The sequence below is a fragment of the Oncorhynchus mykiss genome, chromosome 11 (assembly GCF_057628025.1).
Source record: "Oncorhynchus mykiss isolate SJ-2025 chromosome 11, ASM5762802v1, whole genome shotgun sequence".
Taxonomy (NCBI): domain Eukaryota; kingdom Metazoa; phylum Chordata; class Actinopteri; order Salmoniformes; family Salmonidae; genus Oncorhynchus; species Oncorhynchus mykiss.
This window is the reverse complement of record NC_143032.1, coordinates 86,033,125-86,056,197: the sequence shown is the minus strand read 5'-3', so window position 1 is coordinate 86,056,197 and position 23,073 is coordinate 86,033,125. Positions and strand designations below refer to the sequence as shown.

The 23,073-nt window shown below is 51.9% G+C and overlaps 1 protein-coding gene across 2 annotated transcripts in view; it reads right to left on the bottom strand.

Annotated features, from left to right (window-relative positions):
- Positions 1-869: 869 nt before the first annotated feature.
- The window catches only part of ppil2 (peptidylprolyl isomerase (cyclophilin)-like 2), a 30,019-nt gene continuing 7,815 nt past the window's right edge, over positions 870-23,073 (bottom strand). The window contains exons 7-20 of one of the 2 annotated variants that reach the window (XM_036936551.2): positions 22,792-22,883; positions 21,681-21,770; positions 21,460-21,535; positions 20,507-20,667; positions 18,772-18,847; positions 16,998-17,104; positions 13,960-14,049; positions 13,365-13,398; positions 8,834-8,951; positions 7,399-7,455; positions 5,752-5,824; positions 4,650-4,712; positions 3,131-3,282; positions 870-2,523 (exon numbers count right to left, since the gene is read on the bottom strand). In XM_036936551.2, the coding sequence (XP_036792446.2) occupies positions 2,430-2,523; positions 3,131-3,282; positions 4,650-4,712; positions 5,752-5,824; positions 7,399-7,455; positions 8,834-8,951; positions 13,365-13,398; positions 13,960-14,049; positions 16,998-17,104; positions 18,772-18,847; positions 20,507-20,667; positions 21,460-21,535; positions 21,681-21,770; positions 22,792-22,883 (1,283 nt within the window). In that variant the 3' untranslated portion in view covers positions 870-2,429. The remainder of the gene's footprint in view (positions 2,524-3,130; positions 3,283-4,649; positions 4,713-5,751; positions 5,825-7,398; positions 7,456-8,833; positions 8,952-13,364; positions 13,399-13,959; positions 14,050-16,997; positions 17,105-18,771; positions 18,848-20,506; positions 20,668-21,459; positions 21,536-21,680; positions 21,771-22,791; positions 22,884-23,073) is intronic. The other variant, XM_036936552.2, reaches the window with a different exon arrangement.

Sequence of the window (23,073 nt, the reverse complement as noted above, 5' to 3'; positions counted from 1 at the left end):
GTATCAGGGGGTGAGCGGTAGTAGCAGGGGGTAATATACCAGGGTATCAGGGGGTGACTGGTAGTAGCGGGGGGGTAATAGGGTATCAGGGGGTAACTGGGGGGGGGGGGGGGGGGGTTGGCGTCTAGCGTCACAGCAGAACAAACGGTCTCACATGGCCCCAACTAGATTCAGCCTCGGGCTGATTTTTGTCAGCGTGGCCAGAACCATAATTATAATTTGAACACTGTAATTTGACCACAACTAAAAGCCCCAAAATGGATTGTTATTTTCTAATAATCATGTCACACCTTTATTTGATTGACACACGATTAGTGCACTATAAAAGGGTATCAGGGGGTAACTGGTAGTAGCAGGGAGGGTAATAGGGTATCAGGGGGTAACTGGTAGTAGCAGGGAGGGTAATAGGGTATCAGGGGGTAACTGGTAGTAGCAGGGAGGGTAATAGGGTATCAGGGGGTAACTGGTAGTAGCAGGGAGGGTAATAGGGTATCAGGGGGTAACTGGTAGTAGCAGGGAGGGTAATAGGGTATCAGGGGGTAACTGGTAGTAGCAGGGAGGGTAATAGGGTATCAGGGGGTAACTGGTAGTAGCAGGGAGGGTAATAGGGTATCAGGGGTGAGTGGTAGTAGCAGGGGGTAACTGGTAGTAGCAGGGGGTAATAGGGTATCAGGGGGTGAGTGGTAGTAGTAGGGGGGGTAATAGAGTATCAGGGAGTAATATACCAGGGTATCAGGGGGTGAGTGGTAGTAACAGGGGGTAATAGGGTATCATGGAGTAATATACCAGGGTATCAGGGGGTGAGTGGTAGTAGCAGGGGGGGGTAATAGGGTATCAGGGGATAATATACCAGGGTATCAGGGGGTGACTGGTAGTAGCAGGGGGTGACTGGTAGTAGCAGAGAGGGTAATAGGGTATCAGGGGGTGAGTGGTAGTAGCAGGGGGGGTAATAGGGTATAAGGGGGTGACTGGTAGTAGCAGGGGGTAATAGGGTATCAGGGGGTGACTGGTAGTAGCAGAGGGTAATAGGGTATCAGGGGGTAATAGGGTATCAGGGGGTAATAGGGTATCAGGGGGTGACTGGTAGTAGCAGGGGGTAATATCACCAGGGTATCAGGGGGTGACTGGAAGTAGCAGGGGGTAATAGGGTATCAGGGGGTGAGTGGTAGTAGCAGGGGGTAATAGGGTATCAGGGGGTGAGTGGTAGTAGCAGGGGGTAATATCACCAGGGTATCAGGGGGTGACTGGTAGTAGCAGGGGGTAATATACCAGGGTATCAGGGGGTGACTGGTAGTAGCAGGGGGTAATAGGGTATCAGGGGGTGAGCGGTAGTAGCAGGGGGTAATATACCAGGGTATCAGGGGGTGACTGGTAGTAGCGGGGGGGGGGTAATAGGGTATCAGGGGGTAATATACCAGGGTATCAGGGGGTAACTGGTAGTAGCAGGGGGTAATAGGGTATCAGGGGGGTAATAGGGTATCAGGGGGTGACTGGTAGTAGCAGGGGGTAATATCACCACGGTATCAGGGGGTGACTGGTAGTAGCAGGGGGTAATATACCAGGGTATCAGGGGGTGACTGGTAGTAGCAGGGGGTAATATACCAGGGTATCAGGGGGTGACTGGTAGTAGCGGGGGGGGGGGGGGGTAATAGGGTATCAGGGGGTAACTGGTAGTAGCAGGGGGTAATAGGGTATCAGGGGGGTAATAGGGTATCAGGGGGTGAGTGGTAGTAGCAGGGGGTAATATCACCAGGGTATCAGGGGGTGACTGGTAGTTGCAGGGGGTAATATCACCAAGGTATCAGGGGGTGACTGGTAGTAGCAGGGGGTAATATACCAGGGTATCAGGGGGTGACTGGTAGTAGCAGGGGGTAATAGGGTATCAGGGGGTGAGTGGTAGTAGCAGGGGGTAATATACCAGGGTATCAGGGGGTGACTGGTAGTAGCGGGGGGGGGGGGGGGTAATAGGGTATCAGGGGGTAACTGGTAGTAGCAGGGGGTAATAGGGTATCAGGGGGTGACTGGTAGTAGCAGGGGGTAATAGGGTATCAGGGGGTGACTGGTAGTAGCAGGGGGTAATAGGGTATCAGGGGGTGACTGGTAGTAGCAGGGAGGGTAATAGGGCATCAGGGGATGACTGGTAGTGGCAGGGGGTAATAGGGTATCAGGGGGGTACAAGCCTATTCCCTACATAGACCACAACTTTTGACCAAAGCCTGGTTCCTATATATTTGACCATAACTACATAGTGTCCTATGGACCCTAGTCAAAAGTAGTGCACTATTTCAGGAAAAGGGTGCCATAGGCTCTGGTCTAAAGTAGTGCACTATATAGGGAATAGGGTGCCATAGGGCTCTGGTCTAAAGTAGTGGTGGGACACAGAAGGCGTCCACGGGGCTGCGTGTCCACGGGGCTGCGTGTCCACGGAGTTACCAGGAGCTGAAGTCTCCAAAGCCAGTCTTTCCTTTGGCCTTCTTGGCTCCGCTGGTGGACGGTCCGCTGTCCTCTACTGCTGGACGTTTCCTACACACACAGGAAGGGGTTAATGGTGTGTGTGGTGTGTATGTGTGGTGTGCGGTGTGCGGTGTGCGTGTCTGGTGTGCGTGTCTGGTGTGCGTGTCTGGTGTGCGTGTCTGGTGTGCGTGTCTGGTGTGCGGTGTGCGTGTCTGGTGTGCGTGTCTGGTGTGCGTGTCTGGTGTGCGGTGTGCGTGTCTGGTGTGCGTGTCTGGTGTGCGGTGTGCGTGTCTGGTGTGCGTGTCTGGTGTGCGGTGTGCGTGTCTGGTGTGCGGTGTGCGTGTCTGGCGTGTCTGGTGTGCGTGTCTGGTGTGCGTGTCTGGTGTGCGTGTCTGGTGTGCGTGTCTGGTGTGCGTGTCTGGTGTGCGTGTCTGGTGTGCGTGTCTGGTGTGCGTGTCTGGTGTGCGTGTCTGGTGTGCGTGTCTGGTGTGCGGTGTGCGTGTCTGGTGTGCGGTGTGCGTGTCTGGTGTGCGTGTCTGGTGTGCGGTGTGCGTGTCTGGTGTGCGTGTCTGGTGTGCGGTGTGCGTGTCTGGTGTGCGGTGTGCGTGTCTGGTGTGCGGTGTGCGTGTCTGGTGTGCGTGTCTGGTGTGCGTGTCTGGTGTGCGTGTCGCCTCACGTGGTGGTAGAGGTCACGGGGTTGATGTATTTCCCTATGCCAGCCTTGAAGGTCTTGGGAGCCTGATCTGCTTTAGTCTTCCTCTGAGACAAACTGGTCTGAGCTCGATCCTCCTCCTGCTTCTCCAACTCCTTTTGACGCTCCGCTGTAATCTACACACACAAACACCAGACGGTAGTGCATTTTCCAATCTCAGTGCTCATCAGAAACGCGTCAGGCAGCTAACTGACAACAGTTGAAACGCGTCGGGCAGCTAACTGACGACAGTTGAAACGCGTCAGGCAGCTAACTGACAACAGTTGAAACGCGTCAGGCAGCTAACTGACAACAGTTGAAACGCGTCAGGCAGCTAACTGACAACAGTTGAAACGCGTCAGGCAGCTAACTGACAACAGTTGAAACGCGTCAGGCAGCTAACTGACAACAGTTGAAACGCGTCAGGCAGCTAACTGACGACAGTTGAAACGCGTCAGGCAGCTAACTGACAACAGTTGAAACGCGTCAGGCAGCTAACTGACGACAGTTGAAACGCGTCAGGCAGCTAACTGACAACAGTTGAAACGCGTCGGGCAGCTAACTGACGACAGTTGAAACGCGTCGGGCAGCTAACTGACGACAGTTGAAACGCGTCAGGCAGCTAACTGACAACAGTTGAAACGCGTCGGGCAGCTAACTGACGACAGTTGAAACGCGTCAGGCAGCTAACTGACAACAGCTGAAACGCGTCGGGCAGCTAACTGACGACAGTTGAAACGCGTCAGGCAGCTAACTGACAACAGTTGAAACGCGTCAGGCAGCTAACTGACAACAGTTGAAACGCGTCAGGCAGCTAACTGACAACAGTTGAAACGCGTCAGGCAGCTAACTGACGACAGTTGAAACGCGTCAGGCAGCTAACTGACGACAGTTGAAACGCGTCAGGCAGCTAACTGACGACAGTTGAAACGCGTCGGGCAGCTAACTGACAACAGTTGAAACGCGTCGGGCAGCTAACTGACAACAGTTGAAACGCGTCAGGCAGCTAACTGACGACAGTTGAAACGCGTCAGGCAGCTAACTGACAACAGTTGAAACGCGTCGGGCAGCTAACTGACGACAGTTGAAACGCGTCAGGCAGCTAACTGACAACAGCTGAAACGCGTCGGGCAGCTAACTGACGACAGTTGAAACGCGTCAGGCAGCTAACTGACAACAGTTGAAACGCGTCAGGCAGCTAACTGACAACAGTTGAAACGCGTCAGGCAGCTAACTGACAACAGTTGAAACGCGTCAGGCAGCTAACTGACGACAGTTGAAACGCGTCAGGCAGCTAACTGACGACAGTTGAAACGCGTCAGGCAGCTAACTGACGACAGTTGAAACGCGTCGGGCAGCTAACTGACAACAGTTGAAACGCGTCGGGCAGCTAACTGACAACAGTTGAAACGCGTCAGGCAGCTAACTGACGACAGTTGAAACGCGTCGGGCAGCTAACTGACAACACATTACTGTAATTCATAGACCAAACACACAAACCAACCTGGGCATCTGCCTCTTCATACGGGTCCACGAACACAGTGGCACTCAGCAGCTTGATCTCAGACTGGAGAAAGAGAAGAGAAAGTACAGTTTAAGCCCTCGCTGGGTTAGTGGTCGCTGGTGTCTTCAGTCAGTTCTAGATAAGTTACAACTGAATTCTGGGAGTCTGTTTCTACTTAAGTGAGTGACAGGTAACAGGTGTGAACAGGGGATCACAACAGCAGACAGGAGGAAGGAGATAAAACGAGGGATATTGATTGTACTTCTCTGCTCCATACAGTGTGTGTGTGTGTGTGTCAGTTTCCGTTAGCCGGTAATAGCTGGCTTTTAGCCGATAATAAAAATAAAAAAAAGATAGAAAAAAGATAGAAAAGACGATAAATAAGATTGCCGCTGGCCCATTGTCCGAGAGAAGAAAAATAATTCTTTTTAGCATATCCATTGACGGAAATACATCGTGCTTATCAGTCTGTGAATTTGCATAATTTAGTGGAATGCGTTACACTTGCAGGTGTACAGTGTACATGCTGTTGACAGTGTTCTCCCGTTAATTACACTATGGATCTCACATTTACGCATCGCCTACTGCGCATTGCTGCGCTTACGTGAATACATTGTTGAGCAACATTTTAAGCTCAACGTTCTGATCTGTTTCATTAGATACTTAACTTTAATTTTTTAAATTTTTTTAATTAGCCTAGGCCTGCTGGTTGTATGAATTAGGGATCCATCATCTCACAACTGTCCCAGAGTCTGTTTGAGAAAAGGCCATTTCTTTCTCAACAAGCTGACCAATAGAATAGGTTCACTTTTCTACTCTGGCAGACAGCAGATTGACATTGGCTAGTGATTTTTGCCGTTCGTTACTCGTCTCGTTGGCTGATGAAAAGTAAACTTAACATCCTCAAAGTGGGTAAGAATCACTGCTTCCTCGACTGTTGAGATGAATTACTATATTCTCATGTTATTTCATATCCACCCAATGCATATGGGTCCTGTACATTTCTCAAAATGTCCAGTCAATTTAAAACGCTGCTGGTTAAATACACCACGCCACATTTTTCCTAACGGAAACCCTGGTGTGTGTGTGTGTGTGTGTGTACCTTGGGTTTATCGGTTTTAGGATCAGCCTCTATGTTCTCCATGGCTGTCAGAGCCTCGAAGCCTCCCACCACCCTGGGAAGAAACAAGACAACATATCTTCAAAACTACACAAAGCTTCCCTTTCTACGTGTCGGCCGGACAGAACCACAACGTCGGGGGAGCTTAAGGGGGGAGGGGTGTGTCTCTGTTAGCAGCAGCTGGTGTGTGATCTCTAATATTAAGGAAGTCTCGAGGTTCTTCTCTCCTCCGTTAGAATACCTCATGATCAGCTGTAGACCACACTATTTACCAAGAGAGTTCATCTATATTTTTCGTAGCCGTCTATATACCACCGCAGACCGATCTGAGCTGTATTAAAAAGGCCATAAGCAAACAAGAAAACGCTCATTCAGAGGTGGCGCTCCTAGTGGCTGGGGACTTTAATGCAGGGAAACTTAAATCAGTTTCACCTCATTTCTACCAATATGGTCACGTGTGCAACCAGAAGGGGACAAACTCAAGATTTACCTTCACTCTACACAGTGACACATACATACAGTGCCTTTGGAAAGTATTCAGACCCCTTGACTTTTTCCACTTTGTGAGGCTACAACCTTTTTCTAAAATTGATTAAATTATTTCTTTGTCCTGATGGAAGGTGAACCTTCACCCCAGTCTGAGGTCTTGAGCGCAATCAAGGATCTCTGTACTTTGATCCATTAATCTTTGCCTCGGTCCTGACTAGTCTCCCCAGTCCCTGCCGCTGATAACATCCCCACAGCATGATTCTGCCACCACCATGCTTCACCGTAGGGATGGTGCCAGATTTCTTCCAGAAGTGATGCTTGACATTCTGACCGTTTGAGCAGACACATGCACATTTGTGGCCTGCTGGAGGTCATTATGCAGGGCTCTGGCAGTGCTCCTCCTGCTCCTCCTTGCACAAAGGCGGAGGTAGCGGTCCTGCTGCTGGGTTGTTGCCCTCCTACGGCCTCCTCCACGTCTCCTGATGTACTGGCCTGTCTCCTGGTAGCGCCTCCATGCTCTGGACACTACGCTGACAGACACAGCAAATCTTCTTGCCACAGCTCGCATTGATGTGCCATCCTGGATGAGCTACACTACCTGAGCCACTTGTGTGGGTTGTAGACTCCGTCTCATGCTACCACTAGAGTGAAAGCACCGCCAGCATTCAAAAGTGACCAAAACATCAGCCAGGAAGCATAGAAACTGAGAAGTGGTCTGTGGTCACCACCTGCAGAACCACTCCTTTATTGGGGGTGTCTTGCTAAATGCCTATAATTTCCACCTGTTGTCTATTCCATTTGCACAACAGCATGTGAAATGTATTGTCAATCAGTGTTGCTTCCTAAGTGGACAGTTTGATTTCACAGAAGTGTGATTGACTAGGAGTTACATTGTGTTGTTTAAGTGTTCCCTTTATTTTTTTGAGCAGTGTACAAAAGGATCTATCATGATCCAAACACACGAAGAGGGCACAGCAATGCCTCCTCCCCCCCCATTACAACCAAACAGGGCTCTCCGGTCCGGGGTTAGAACCCGGGCTCTCTGGCCAGTCTGGTACCCAGAGCACAGACATGCCATCTCCATCACATATTCAACCAATACAACAGAGATATTTTAAATGAAATCCGTATGTCTCTTACCTTCCAAACACGGTATGTTTCCTGTCCAGGTAAGGACATGACCGGAAGGTGATGAAGCTGGGAAAGGAAACAACACATTCAAGTATGGTCAATGTCTCTGTCGTGACATCTCAGCAGCATGGCCTCTCTAATGTCATCAGGTCAATGTCTCTGTCATGACATCTCAGCAGCATGGCCTCTCTAATGTCATCAGGTCAATGTCTCTGTCATGACATCTCAGCAGCATGGCCTCTCTAATGTCATCAGGTCAATGTCTCTGTCATGACATCTCAGCAGCATGGCCTCTCTAATGTCATCAGGTCAATGTCTCTGTCATGACATCTCAGCAGCATGGCCTCTCTAATGTCATCAGGTCAATGTCTCTGTCATGACATCTCAGCAGCATGGCCTCTCTAATGTCATCAGGTCAATGTCTCTGTCATGACATCTCAGCAGCATGGCCTCTCTGTCATCAGGTCAATGTCTCTGTCATAACATCTCAGCAGCATGGCCTCTCTATGTCATCAGGTCAATGTCTCTGTCATGACATCTCAGCAGCATGGCCTCTCTAATGTCATCAGGTCAATGTCTCTGTCATAACATCTCAGCAGCATGGCCTCTCTAATGTCATCAGGTCAATGTCTCTGTCATAACATCTCAGCAGCATGGCCTCTCTATGTCATCAGGTCAATGTCTCTGTCATAACATCTCAGCAGCATGGCCTCTCTAATGTCATCAGGTCAATGTCTCTGTCATAACATCTCAGCAGCATGGCCTCTCTAATGTCATCAGGTCAATGTCTCTGTCATAACATCTCAGCAGCATGGCCTCTATGTCATCAGGTCAATGTCTCTGTCATAACATCTCAGCAGCATGGCCTCTCTAATGTCATCAGGTCAATGTCTCTGTCATAACATCTCAGCAGCACGGCCTCTCTAATATCATCAGGTCAATGTCTCTTCGGCTCCACTAACGGGAGGAAATGGGGGGAGAGAGACACTAACGGGAGGAAATGGGGGGGAGAGAGACACTAACAGGAGGAAAGGGGGGAGGGAGACACACTAACGGGAGGAAATGGGGGGAGAGAGACACTAACAGGAGGAAAGGGGGGAAGGAGACACACTAACGGGAGGAAATGGGGGGAGAGAGTAACGGGAGGAAATGGGGGGAGAGAGTAACGGGAGGAAATGGGGGAGAGAGTAACGGGAGCAAAATGGGGGAGAGAGTAACGGGAGCAAAAGGAGGGAGCAAAAGACAGTATCACTTCATGCTGAAGTGTACACTCGTTCACTACTTCCTACAAATGTAAAAGCATTGGAGGCGGCTTGGGCTAGTGGAGGTTTCCACCACATTTCTGATACCAGCCATTTCCTTTCAAATCAGTTAAGGGAAGTGAACCAGTGCACACTTTAGGAGGAAAGAGGGATAACTGGGACATAAGACAATGACAACTCACAACTGGGACTTGTTGGTGTTGGGTCCTGAGTTGGCCATGCTGAGAACCCCTCGTCCGGTGTGGGACAGGTTGGGACGGAACTCATCTTTGAAGGGCTTACCCCAGAATGACTCTCCTCCTGAAGAGGGGCAGAGAGCGAGGGGGGGGGGGGCAGACAGAGAGCGAGCAAGCGAAGGGGGGACAAAGAGAGCGAGTGGGGGGTCAGACAGAGAGCGAGCGAGCAGGGGGGGGGCCAGACAGAGAGAGAGCGAGCGAGGTGGGGGCAGACAGAGAGAGAGCGAGCGAGGGGGGGGGCAGACAGAGAGAGAGCGAGCGAGGGGGGGGCAGACAGAGAGAGAGCGAGCGAGGGGGGGGCAGACAGAGAGAGAGCAAGCGAGGGGGGGGCAGACAGAGAGAGAGCAAACGAGGGGGGGCAGAGAGAGAGCGAGCGGGGGGGCAGAGAGAGAGAGAGCGAGCGAGGGGGGGCAGACAGAGCGAGCGAGGGGGGCAGACAGAGCGAGCGAGGGGGGGCAGACAGAGCGAGCGAGGGGGGGGCAGACAGAGCGAGCGAGGGGGGGCAGACAGAGCGAGCGAGGGGGGCAGACAGAGCGAGCGAGGGGGGGCAGACAGAGCGAGCGAGGGGGGGCAGACAGAGCGAGCGAGGGGGGGCAGACAGAGCGAGCGAGGGGGGGCAGACAGAGCGAGCGAGGGGGGGCAGACAGAGAGAGCGAGCGAGCGAGGGGGGGGCAGAGAGAGAGAGAGAGAGCGAGCGAGGGGGGGGCAGAGAGAGAGAGCGAGTGAGGGGGGGGGCAGACAGAGAGAGAGCGAGCGAGGGGGGGGGTCAGACAGAGAGAGAGCGAGCGAGGGGGGGGTCAGACAGAGAGAGAGCGAGCGAGGGGGGGGGTCAGACAGAGAGAGAGCGAGCGAGGGGGGGGTCAGACAGAGAGAGAGCGAGCGAGCGAGGGGGGGTCAGACAGAGAGAGAGCGAGCGAGCGAGGGGGGGTCAGACAGAGAGAGAGCGAGCGAGCGAGGGGGGGTCAGACAGAGAGAGAGAGCGAGCGAGGGGGTGTCAGACAGAGAGAGAGAGCGAGCGAGGGGGTATCAGACAGAGAGAGCGAGCGAGGGGGGGTCAGAGAGAGAGAGCGAGCGAGGGGGGGTCAGAGAGAGAGAGCGAGCGAGGGGGGGGTCAGAGAGAGAGAGCGAGCGAGGGGGGGTCAGAGAGAGAGAGCGAGCGAGGGGGGGTCAGAGAGAGAGAGCGAGCGAGGGGGGGTCAGAGAGAGAGAGCGAGCGAGGGGGGGTCAGAGAGAGAGAGCGAGCGAGGGGGGGTCAGAGAGAGAGAGCGAGCGAGGGGGGGTCAGAGAGAGAGAGCGAGCGAGGGGGGGTCAGAGAGAGAGAGCGAGCGAGGGGGGGTCAGAGAGAGAGAGCGAGCGAGGGGGGGTCAGAGAGAGAGAGCGAGCGAGGGGGGGTCAGAGAGAGAGAGCGAGCGAGGGGGGGTCAGAGAGAGAGAGCGAGCGAGGGGGGGTCAGAGAGAGAGAGAGAGCAAGCGAGGGGGGGTCAGACAGAGAGAGCGCGAGCGAGGGGGGGGGGCAGACAGAGAGAGCGCGAGCGAGGGGGGGGAAGACAGAGAGCGCGAGCGAGGGGGGGGAAGACAGAGAGCGCGAGCGAGGGGGGGGAAGACAGAGAGCGCGAGCGAGGGGGGGGGGGGCAGACAGAGTGAGATTAACCAATTTGTAATTAGGATTCTAAGTATTGGGAGAAAAATCCAATAGAACATCTAGACCCAGAATTATCCTACATAAAGGAGCAGTAACTCAGTCGACTCCCTTTGACTGGAAATCTAAATTACAGGGCAGTGAAATGGTGGCACCATTGGAAATTAAGCCACAAAACCTCATAACAATTCAATGCACTGAAACCCCAAGAGATGAACCCTGAGAGAGTCTCCTGTTAAAACTCCACTAAACAACCCCGTTATTCAAACACACAAGGAAATCAAATCAAAACCCTGCCGCCCCCTGCGTCGCCGCCCACCCCGCGTCGCCACCCTCCCCCCCTGTGTCGCCGCCCACGCCCTGCGTTGCCACCCTCCCTCCCTGCGTCGCCGCCCTAGGGCCACGCCCTGCGTTGCCACCCTCCCTCCCTGCGTCGCCGCCCTAGGGCCACGCCCTGCGTTGCCACCCTCCCTCCCTGCGTCGCCGCCCTAGGGCCACGCCCTGCGTTGCCACCCTCCCTCCCTGCGTCGCCTCCCTAGGGCCACGCCCTGCGTTGCCACCCTCCCTCCCTGCGTCGCCGCCGCCCTAGGGCCACCCTCCCTCCCTGCGTCGCCGCCGCCCTAGGGCCACCCTCCCTCCCTGCGTCGCCGCCGCCCTAGGGCCACCCTCCCTCCCTGCGTCGCCGCCCTAGGGCCACGCCCTGCGTTGCCACCAAATAACATCCATTTAAAAACATAAAATAACGTATACCTTGAAATTATATTTTGGCCATATCGCCCAGCCCAACAGGACCGGTGTCTTGTCTAAACCAGACCTTGTTAAACATTCATTTCAAAACAAGCTGGCTAGGATCTCGTCTTTTCACAACGACGACGGAGAATCTATTGAACGGAGGCGTGTTCTACAGTCCTGTGCATGCTGGGATAATTTTACAGCTAGCTGGCCAATCATCTCCTGATTGTCTCCTCTCATCCATAAACACACCTGGTGACATTAGTGCATAATTTATCACCTGGCTGACATTTCCCTCCGCACAGCTGGCTCTCTGCCAAACATACAGACATGATCACATCCACCCAGGGCTACAAATTAACATCCGCAACCTGACAAATGGCGGTCGATTTTGGTGGGTAAAGATGTCCACTTCACCAGCCTAGTTGGCGGGTAAAGATGTCCACTTCACCAGCCTAGTTGGCGGGTCAGATGTCCACTTCACCAGCCTAGTTGGCAGGTGGTCAGATGTCCACTTCACCAGCCTAGTTGGCGGGTGGTCAGATGTCCACTTCACCAGCCTAGTTGAAAGGTGGTCAGATGTCCACTTCACCAGCCTAGTTGGCAGGTGGTCAGATGTCCACTTCACCAGCCTAGTTGGCAGGTGGTCAGATGTCCACTTCACCAGCCTAGTTGAAAGGTGGTCAGATGTCCACTTCACCAGCCTAGTTGAAAGGTGGTCAGATGTCCACTTCACCAGCCTAGTTGAAAGGTGGTCAGATGTCCACTTCACCAGCCTAGTTGAAAGGTGGTCAGATGTCCACTTCACCAGCCTAGTTGGCAGGTGGTCAGATGTCCACTTCACCAGCCTAGTTGAAAGGTGGTCAGATGTCCACTTCACCAGCCTAGTTGGTAGGTGGTCAGATGTCCAAATCACCAGCCTAGTTGAAAGGTGGTCAGATGTCCACTTCACCAGCCTAGTTGAAAGGTGGTCAGATGTCCACTTCACCAGCCTAGTTGAAAGGTGGTCAGATGTCCACTTCACCAGCCTAGTTGGTAGGTGGTCAGATGTCCACTTCACCAGCCTAGTTGGCAGGTGGTCAGATGTCCACTTCACCAGCCTAGTTGGCAGGTGGTCAGATGTCCACTTCACCAGCCTAGTTGAAAGGTGGTCAGATGTCCACTTCACCAGCCTAGTTGGTAGGTGGTCAGATGTCCAAATCACCAGCCTAGTTGAAAGGTGGTCAGATGTCCACTTCACCAGCCTAGTTGAAAGGTGGTCAGATGTCCACTTCACCAGCCTAGTTGAAAGGTGGTCAGTGAGACTGTCGTTGTGTTTCTTGAATATTCACATTGTTTTGTTCACAAGCTAGGTTGTTTTTCTCCTAACTTTTGACTTTCATCAGCTAGGGAAGAAAAGACAAGGCTTCTACTCGTCAGACTCAATCTCACAGGCACTAACATGACTCCAGTGACGTTACCACGGTAACCTCCCGCCCTTAAAGGGGCAGGTGAACATTTTTGACGTCGTCTCTATGATATTTTGGTTAAAAATGTTTAATTATTAAATTTACCACATTAGTCACCTCTTACGAGTAATAGATGTGTTGTTTCAGAGACATCACAAAGCTCATTCTTTTTTCTTGGTGTAATTTTAGTGTCCCAGACATAATTTGGCTGGCACACACACACACACACACACTAGTCTAATAGGTAGTACTGGGGGTCGCAATAAAGGCCCCTCCGACGCCTGCTAGAGCAGCTCTCCACCTGCCCACAGTACGCCCCCCCCCCCCCCCGTACGCCCCCCCCCCCCTCCCCCACCGTACGCCCCCACCGTACGCCCCCCCCCCCCCCCCCTCCCCCACCGTACGCCCCCACCGTACGCCCCCCCCTCCCCCACCGTACGCCCCCCCCTCCCCCACCGTACGCCCCCCCCTCCCCCACCGTCCTCCCCCCCCCTCCCCCACCGTCCTCCCCCACCGTACGCCCCCACCGTACGCCCCCCCCCCTCCCCCACCGTACGCCCCCACCGTACGCCACCGTACGCCCCCACCGTACGCCCCCCCCTCCCACAGTAGTCAAGGGGTTTTACTCTCCATTACTCATGTTGTAGGGTCTAAACTTACCTAAACCAGTCCCAGTTGGGTCTCCTCCTTGGATCTGAAACACATTGGGAAATATATCTATTTACAAACATTGATGAATTAACAAAGTGTTTGTTGTGGTAACAGGTGGTGAGTATAGTTAATTCTAGACAGGTGAGTCATAATGAATCAGTAGTGGAGACAGGTGAGTCATAATGAATCAGTAGTGATGAGACAGGTGAGTCATAATGAATCAGTAGCGTCGAGACAGGTGAGTCATAATGAATCAGTAGCGTCGAGACAGGTGAGTCATAATGAATCAGTAGCGTCGAGACAGGTGAGTCATAATGAATCAGTAGCGTCGAGACAGGTGAGTCATAATGAATCAGTAGCGTCGAGACAGGTGAGTCATAATGAATCAGTAGCGTCGAGACAGGTGAGTCATAATGAATCAGTAGCGTCGAGACAGGTGAGTCATAATGAATCAGTAGCGTCGAGACAGGTGAGTCATAATGAATCAGTAGTGATGACAGGTTGAGTCATAATGAATCAGTAGTGTTGAGACAGGTGAGTCATAATGAATCAGTAGTGTTGAGACAGGTGAGTCATAATGAAGCAGTAGTGTGTTTAGTCTCACCATGAAGTTCCTGATAGATCTGTGGAAGACAGTTCCGTCATAGTAACCCTTCTTACACAGCTTGGTGAAGTTCTCTCCTGCTTTAGGAACCTGGGCGAGAGAGCAGGAGGAGTTTTTAAAACCACAGTCCTGTACGAGACAAAGTTAAAGACCTGTCCTGTGTCACTCCACATCATATTTCCAGAAGGCTTGTTAATGGCTCCCCCCCTCACAGACTGATTTTAGCAGTCATACACCACGATTTTGCCGTCCCAGACAGCATGTCCACGCCGTGTGACAAAGTCATAGGTCGTAAAGGATTGTCAGACGTCTTGGCTGGTTCAGTGAGACAGGGTCTAGGTCTGCTGGTTCAGTGAGACAGGGTCTAGGTCTGCTGGTTCAGTGAGACAGGGTCTAGGTCTGTTGGTTCAGTGAGACAGGGTCTAGGTTTGTTGGTTCAGTGAGACAGGGTCTAGGTCTGCTGGTTCAGTGAGACAGGGTCTCGGTCTGCTGGTTCAGTGAGACAGGGTCTAGGTCTGCTGGTTCAGTACCACTACGTCTTGGCTGGTTCAATGAGACAGGGTCTAGGTCTGTTGGTTCAGTACCACTACGTCTTGGCTGGTTCAGTGAGACAGGGTCTAGGTCTGTTGGTTCAGTACCACTACGTCTTGGCTGGTTCAGTGAGACAGGGTCTAGGTCTGCTGATTCAGTGAGACAGGGTCTAGGTCTGCTGGTTCAGTACCACTACGTCTTGGCTGGTTCAGTACCACTACGTCTTGGCTGGTTCAGTGAGACAGGGTCTAGGTCTGCTGATTCAGTGAGACAGGGTCTAGGTCTGCTGGTTCAGTACCACTACATCTTGGCTGGTTCAGTACCACTACATCTTGGCTGGTTCAGTGAGACAGGGTCTAGGTCTGCTGATTCAGTGAGACAGGGTCTAGGTCTGCTGGTTCAGTACCACTACGCCTTGGCTGGTTCAGTACCACTACATCTTGGCTGGTTCAGAACCACTACGTCTTGGCTGGTTCAGTGAGACAGGGTCTAGGTCTGCTGGTTCAGTGAGACAGGGTCTAGGTCTGCTGGTTCAGTGAGACAGGGTCTAGGTCTGCTGGTTCAGTGAGACAGGGTCTAGGTCTGCTGGTTCAGTACCACTACATCTTGGCTGGTTCAGTACCACTACATCTTGGCTGGTTCAGTGAGACAGGGTCTAGGTCTGCTGATTCAGTGAGACAGGGTCTAGGTCTGCTGGTTCAGTACCACTACGCCTTGGCTGGTTCAGTACCACTACATCTTGGCTGGTTCAGAACCACTACGTCTTGGCTGGTTCAGTGAGACAGGGTCTAGGTCTGCTGGTTCAGTGAGACAGGGTCTAGGTCTGCTGATTCAGTGAGACAGGGTCTAGGTCTGCTGGTTCAGAACCACTACGTCTTGGCTGGTTCAGTGAGACAGGGTCTAGGTCTGCTGGTTCAGTACCACTACATCTTGGCTGGTTCAGTGAGACAGGGTCTATGTCTGCTGGTTCAGTACCACTACGCCTTGGCTGGTTCAGTGAGACAGGGTCTAGGTCTGTTGGTTCAGTACCACTACATCTTGGCTGGTTCAGTGAGACAGGGTCTAGGTCTGCTGGTTCAGTACCACTACATCTTGGGCTGGTTCAGTGAGACAGGGTCTAGGACTGCTGGTTCAGTACCACTACATCTTGGCTGGTTCAGTGAGACAGGGTCTAGGTCTGCTGATTCAGTGAGACAGGGTCTAGGTCTGCTGGTTCAGTACCACTACGCCTTGGCTGGTTCAGTACCACTACATCTTGGCTGGTTCAGAACCACTACGTCTTGGCTGGTTCAGTGAGACAGGGTCTAGGTCTGCTGGTTCAGTGAGACAGGGTCTAGGTCTGTTGGTTCAGTACCACTACGTATTGGCTGGTTCAGTGAGACAGGGTTTAGGTCTGCTGGTTCAGTGAGACAGGGTCTAGGTCTGCTGGTTCAGTGAGACAGGGTCTAGGTCTGCTGGTTCAGTGAGACAGGGTCTAGGTCTGCTGGTTCAGTGAGACAGGGTCTAGGTCTGCTGGTTCAGTGAGACAGGGTCTAGGTCTGCTGGTTCAGTGAGACAGGGTCTAGGTCTGTTGGTTCAGTGAGACAGGGTCTAGGTCTGTTGGTTCAGTACCACTACGTATTGGCTGGTTCAGTGAGACAGGGTCTAGGTCTGCTGGTTCAGTGAGACAGGGTCTAGGTCTGCTGGTTCAGTACCACTACGTCTTGGCTGGTTCAGTACCACTACATCTTGGCTGGTTCAGTACTACTACGTCTTGGCTGGTTCAGTAACACTACGTCTTGGCTCCTCGTTCAGTGAGACAGGGTCTAGGACTGCTGGTTCAGTACCACTACGTCTTGGCTCCTGGTTCAGTACCACTACGTCTTGGCTCCTCGTTCCGTGAGGTCGTAGGCGCCCACAAAGTTCTGGCAGTGCATTCATCGTGTAGTGTGGCTGGTGATACGAGCCAATCCCGGTGACTGACCAATAGGAACACGGCTGGCACACAATAATATGATTATTCTGAATAGAACGATTTATATAATAGTTGGATTTAAAAATGCTAACATGCTGTGTCGGAAGAAGGATTTCCCTGATAATCTTGTTTTCGTGACATCTGAAAATCAGGCTACCTGATGGGGTTCATACATTCACAAAATCACCAATTATAATGAACGTTCTACAACAGCGACAATGTTATTTTGGAAGTTAATTGACTTTGAGGGAAAACCATGCATGGAGGGAGGAGGAGAGCGAGAGCGAGAGCAAGAGAGAGAGGGAGAGAGAGAGAGCAAGGGAGGGAGAGGAGGGAGGAGGGAGGAGAGAGGGAGGAGAGGGGGAGGAGGGAGGAGAGGGGGAGGAGAGAGGAAAGAGGGAGGAGAGAGGAAAGAGGGAGGAGAGAGGAAAGAGGGAGGAGAGAGGAAAGAGGGAGGAGAGAAGAAAGAGGGCTGGACGAGGGAAATGGAACACACTATCCCACCATGGCAAGAGCCATGTTGGACTAAAGTGAACTACGAAGGACCACACACCTTGTCACAGTACAGCTCCAGGTTGATGTCTCCCTTGTTGGTGTGGAGCCGAACATAGCCTTTCTTCTTCACATAGGAATAACGCACCGTGTCGTCTGAGATGGCATCTACAACAACCAGAAAAAACATAATGTGTTCCTCAAACACAGACATGTTGCTGAGCTGTTCTCTGAGTGGAGAGACCACCAGAGACTACTAACCCGCAGTGTGTTGTTACCAGAGACTACTAACTAACGCAGTGTGTTGTTACCAGAGACTACTAACCCGCAGTGTGTTGTTACCAGAGACTACTAACCCGCAGTGTGTTGTTACCAGAGACTACTAACCCGCAGTGTGTTGTTACCAGAGACTACTAACCCAGTGTGTTGTTACCAGAGACTACTAACCCCCAGTGTGTTGTTACCAGAGACTACTAACCCGCAGTGTGTTGTTACCAGAGACTACTAACCCGCAGTGTGTTGTTACCAGAGACTACTAACCCGCAGTGTGTTGTTACCAGAGACTACTAACCCGCAGTGTGTTGTTACCAGAGACTACTAACCCGCAGTGTGTTGTTACCAGAGACTACTAACCCGCAGTGTGTTGTTACCAGAGACTACTAACCCGCAGTGTGTTGTTACCAGAGACTACTAACCCGCAGTGTGTTGTTACCAGAGACTACTAACCCGCAGTGTGTTGTTACCAGAGACTACTAACCCGCAGTGTGTTGTTACCAGAGACTACTAACCCGCAGTGTGTTGTTACCAGAGACTACTAACCCGCAGTGTGTTGTTACCAGAGACTACTAACCCGCAGTGTGTTGTTACCAGAGACTACTAACCCGCAGTGTGTTGTTACCAGAGACTACTAACCCGCAGTGTGTTGTTACCAGAGACTACTAACCCGCAGTGTGTTGTTACCAGAGACTACTAACCCAGTGTGTTGTTACCAGAGGCTACTAACCCAGTGTGTTGTTACCAGAGACTACTAACCCGCAGTGTGTTGTTACCAGAGGCTACTAACCCAGTGTGTTGTTACCAGAGGCTACTAACCCAGTGTGTTGTTACCACCAGAGACTACTAACCCAGTGTGTTGTTACCACCAGAGACTACTAACCCGCAGTGTGTTGTTACCACCAGAGACTACTAACCCGCAGTGTGTTGTTACCAGAGACTACTAACCCGCAGTGTGTTGTTACCAGAGACTACTAACCCGCAGTGTGTTGTTACCAGAGACTACTAACCCAGTGTGTTGTTACCAGAGGCTACTAACCCAGTGTGTTGTTACCAGAGACTACTAACCCAGTGTGTTGTTACCAGAGACTACTAACCCGCAGTGTGTTGTTACCAGAGACTACTAACCCAGTGTGTTGTTACCAGAGGCTACTAACCCAGTGTGTTGTTACCAGAGGCTACTAACCCAGTGTGTTGTTACCAGAGGCTACTAACCCAGTGTGTTGTTACCACCAGAGACTACTAACCCGCAGTGTGTTGTTACCAGAGACTACTAACCCGCAGTGTGTTGTTACCACCAGAGACTACTAACCCGCAGTGTGTTGTTACCACCAGAGACTACTAACCCGCAGTGTGTTGTTACCAGAGACTACTAACCCGCAGTGTGTTGTTACCAGAGACTACTAACCCGCAGTGTGTTGTTACCAGAGACTACTAACCCGCAGTGTGTTGTTACCAGAGACTACTAACCCAGTGTGTTGTTACCAGAGACTACTAACCCAGTGTGTTGTTACCAGAGACTACTAACCCGCAGTGTGTTGTTACCACCAGAGACTACTAACCCGCAGTGTGTTCGGTAGCAGGGGTCATGGCTGTGGAGGTGAAGGAAGCAGACACTCTGCCAGTAGAGTAATGAGCCTAGGGGAGGGAGAGAAAACAGTTAGTACCCTACACACTAAACCCTTAGCCCCTAGATACTCTGCCTGTAAACCCGAGGGAGGGAGGTGAGTCATTGGTCCTGTCAATAACACCTTGCCTTCGACACTGAACACCTAGGCTCTACAGCCCAACAGATCTACAGCTCTACAATCCTAAAGCCCTACAGCCCAACAGCTCTACAGCTCTCCAGCCCTACAGCAGCTCTACAGCCCTACAACAGCTCTACAGGCCTATAGCTCTACAGGCCTATAGCTCTACAGGCCTATAGCTCTACAGGCCTATAGCTCTACAGGCCTATAGCTCTACAGGCCTATAGCTCTACAGGCCTACAGCCCTATAGCGCTACAGCTCTACAGGCCTATAGCTCTACAGGCCTATAGCTCTACAGGCCTATAGCTCTACAGGCCTATAGCTCTACAGGCCTACAGCCCTATAGCGCTACAGCTCTACAGGCCTATAGCTCTATAGCTCTACAACTCTACAGGCCTACAGCTCTACAGGCCTATAGCTCTATAGCTCTACAGGCCTACAGCTCTACAGGCCTATAGCTCTACAGGCCTACAGCTCTACAGGCCTACAGCTCTACAGCTCTACAGGCCTACAGCTCTACAGCCCTATAGCCCTATAGCTCTACAGCTCTACAGCTCTACAGGCCTACAGGCCTACAGCTCTACAGGCCTACAGCTCTATAACAGCTCTACAGGCCTACAGCCCTATAGCTCTACAGCCCTACAGCTTATGGCCAGCAGTAGTGCACTGCTCCAACATTCCTGTTTCCCAGAAGTAGGACACGGCAGAACAGTGGGAACGTCACCTGGGCTGAGCAGTCCCTCTTAGAACGTTAACAACACCCAGACAGACTGACGTTACCATGGTGACTCCCCTCACACCAACATCTTTCAGCCCAGCCACCAATGAGGAAAACACTGACTAGGTACAGACTCAGAGAGGACAGTCTGGCTATAGAGACCGGTCGTCACAGACAAACCTGGCTGCCCAGAGAGGACAGTCAGGCTATAGAGACCGGTCGTCACAGACAGACCTGGCTGTCCAGAGAGGACAGTCTGGCTATAGAGACCGGTCGTCACAGACAAATCTGGCTGTCCAGAGAGGACAGTCTGGCTATAGAGACCGGTCGTCACAGACAGACCTGGCTGTCCAGAGAGGACAGTCTGGCTATAGAGACCGGTCGTCACAGACAAACCTGGCTGCCCAGAGAGGACAGTCAGGCTGCCCACAGAGCACAGTCAGGCTGCCCACAGAGCACAGTCAGGCTGCCCACAGAGCACAGTCAGGCTGCCCACAGAGCACAGTCAGGCTGCCCACAGAGCACAGTCAGGCTGCCCACAGAGCACAGTCTGTTTCCACTACTACTATCATTGTTACTTTATTAATGACAGACAGAGACAGACAGACCAGACAGGATAGAGAGGGTTACAGACAGACAGAGACAGGATAGAGGGTTACAGGTAGACAAGACAGACAGGATAGAGAGGGTTACAGGTAGACAGGACAGACAGGATAGAGAGGGTTACAGGAAGACAGGACAGACAGGATAGAGAGGGTTACAGGCAGACAGACAGACAGGATAGAGAGGGTTACAGACAGAGACAGACAGACAGGGGTCAGTGTCATCACCGCGTTAAGTTTGTCTGTCTTCTTGGCCTGTGGTTCCTTCATGGTGGAGGCCAGTAGAGCGTCTCCTTTATAATCCTTATAGAGCTCAGCCAGGGTCTCTCTGGTCTCCATGTTCGTACTGTTCAGGTGGTAACCAGGGTCCAGCTTAGCCTTCTCCTCATCTACACACAGCAAAAACATTGGAGTTTAGAAAAACAACTTCCTCCTCAACGCCATCTCAAACAGGAACACCCAGAGAGGTCCTTCCATCAAACATCCCCTACCCCCTATATAGTGCACTACTTTAGACCAGAACCTTATGGCCCCCTACTTCAGACCAGAGCCCTATGGCCCCCTACTTCAGACCAGAGCCCTATGGCCCCCTACTTCAGACCAGAGCCCTATGGCCCCCTACTTCAGACCAGAGCCCTATGGCCCCCTACTTCAGAACAGAGCCCTATGGCCCCCTACTTCAGACCAGAGCCCTATGGCCCCCTACTTCAGACCAGAGCCCTATGGCCCCCTACTTCAGACCAGAGCCCTATGGCCCCCTACTTCAGACCAGAGCCCTATGGCCCCCTACTTCAGACCAGAGCCCTATGGCCCCCTACTTCAGACCAGAGCCCCATGGCCCCCTACTTCAGACCAGAGCCCTATGGCCCCCTACTTCAGACCAGAGCCCTATGGCCCCCTACTTCAGACCAGAGCCCTATGGCCCCCTACTTCAGACCAGAGTCCTATGGTCCCCTACATAGTGCACTACTTTAGACCAGAGCCTTATGGCCCACTACTTTAGACCAGAGTCCTATGGCCCCCTATATAGTGCACTACTTTAGACCAGAGCCCTATGGCCCCCTACTTTAGACGAGAGCCCTATGGCCCCCTACATAGTGCACTACTTTAGATCAGAACCCTATGGTGCAATAGATAGGGAATAGTTGACCATTTGGGACTCAGACCCAACAGTTACCCACCAGGGTCCAGTACTTTGAGGTTGTTCTTGACGTGGAAGAAGTCCGAGACATTGAACTTATCCAGGTTGGTTGGATCCTGTCGTGTAGAAACAAACACCAGAAAAAGTTAAGGACTCAGGACTACATTTACAACCTGAATCCTACATTTCCCATGATGCTTATAGCAGGCTTCAGGCTCAGAACAGACATGATGAAGATCAGTAAACATCCACATTGAATACCTGCAGGGTGATGATGTCCTGTCTGGTGAAAGGTTCATCAGAGAGCAGGTCTCTGTAACTCTTCGTCTTGACGTTGAGCTGTTCCACAGCCTGAGGTAAAGACACTTCTTAGAAACAACGTGTGGAATTCTCATCATCATCAGGTGGGTGCTAATTTAACCTTTATTTAACTAGGCAAGTCAACAAATTCTTATTTTCAATGACGGCCTAGGAACAGTGGGTTAACTGCCTTGTTCAGGGACAGAATGACAGATTCTAACCACTAGGCTACCTGCTGGTTACTAGTCCAACACTAACCACTAGGCTACCTGCTGGTTACTAGTCCAACACTAACCACTAGGTTACCTGCTGGTTACTAGTCCAACACTAACCACTAGGCTACCTGCTGGTTACTAGTCCAACCCTAACCACTAGGCTACCTGCTAGTTACTAGTCCAACCCTAACCACTAGGCTACCTGCTGGTTACTAGTCCAACCCTAACCACTAGGCTACCTGCTGGTTACTAGTCCAACCCTAACCACTAGGCTACCTGCCTCTAACCACTAGGCTACCTGCTGCCCCTTATATTCCAGAGGAGTTGGCTTAAATGTGGAAGACACATTTCAGTTGAATTCATTCAGTTGTATAACTGACTAGGTATCCCCCTTTCCCTTTTAATAGTGTTGTAGCTGTGGTAAAACCATTATAACTGACTAGGTACCCCCCTTTTAATAGTGTTGTAGCTGTGGTAATACCATTATAACTGACTAGGTACCCCCCTTTTAATAGTGTTGTAGCTGTGGTAAAACCATTATAACTGACTAGGTACCCCCCTGTTTCCTTTCCCTAGATTTATCCTATTTCACACCAGTGTGTATTAATACACGTGAATTGGAAACGTGTTTTTGTTGCATATCCCCAACTCCCCCTTGAGACGCCCTCAGAGAGTGGGGTCACGGCCAGGGTCAATCATCACCTACGGCGACCCTGGGGCAGTCAGGGTTGAGAGTCTTGCTCTAATGCACATTTTTATCTTCCTGGTTCGATCCAGTGACCTTTCGCTTACTGGCCCATCGCGTTAACCTCGTGTGTGTGTGTGTGTGTGTTTTAAAACCCCCCAGAATATCTTACCTCGTGAGAGAACACATTGCCAGTGAGCTTGTTGGTGACGATATGGGAGTTGTTTGTGAAGACTGTGTACAGGACGGGACAGTGGTATTTACCTGGCCAAATGAAAAAGTAGGGTAGTTACCATGACGCTACCGCGGTCAGTTAGCAGTCTGTCCTACGATGACGGCCCCGTGGTCAGTTAGCAGTCTGTCCTACGATGACGGCCATGCGGTCAGTTAGCAGTCTGTCCTACGATGACGGCCCCGCGGTCAGTTAGCAGTCTGTCCTACGATGACGGCCCCG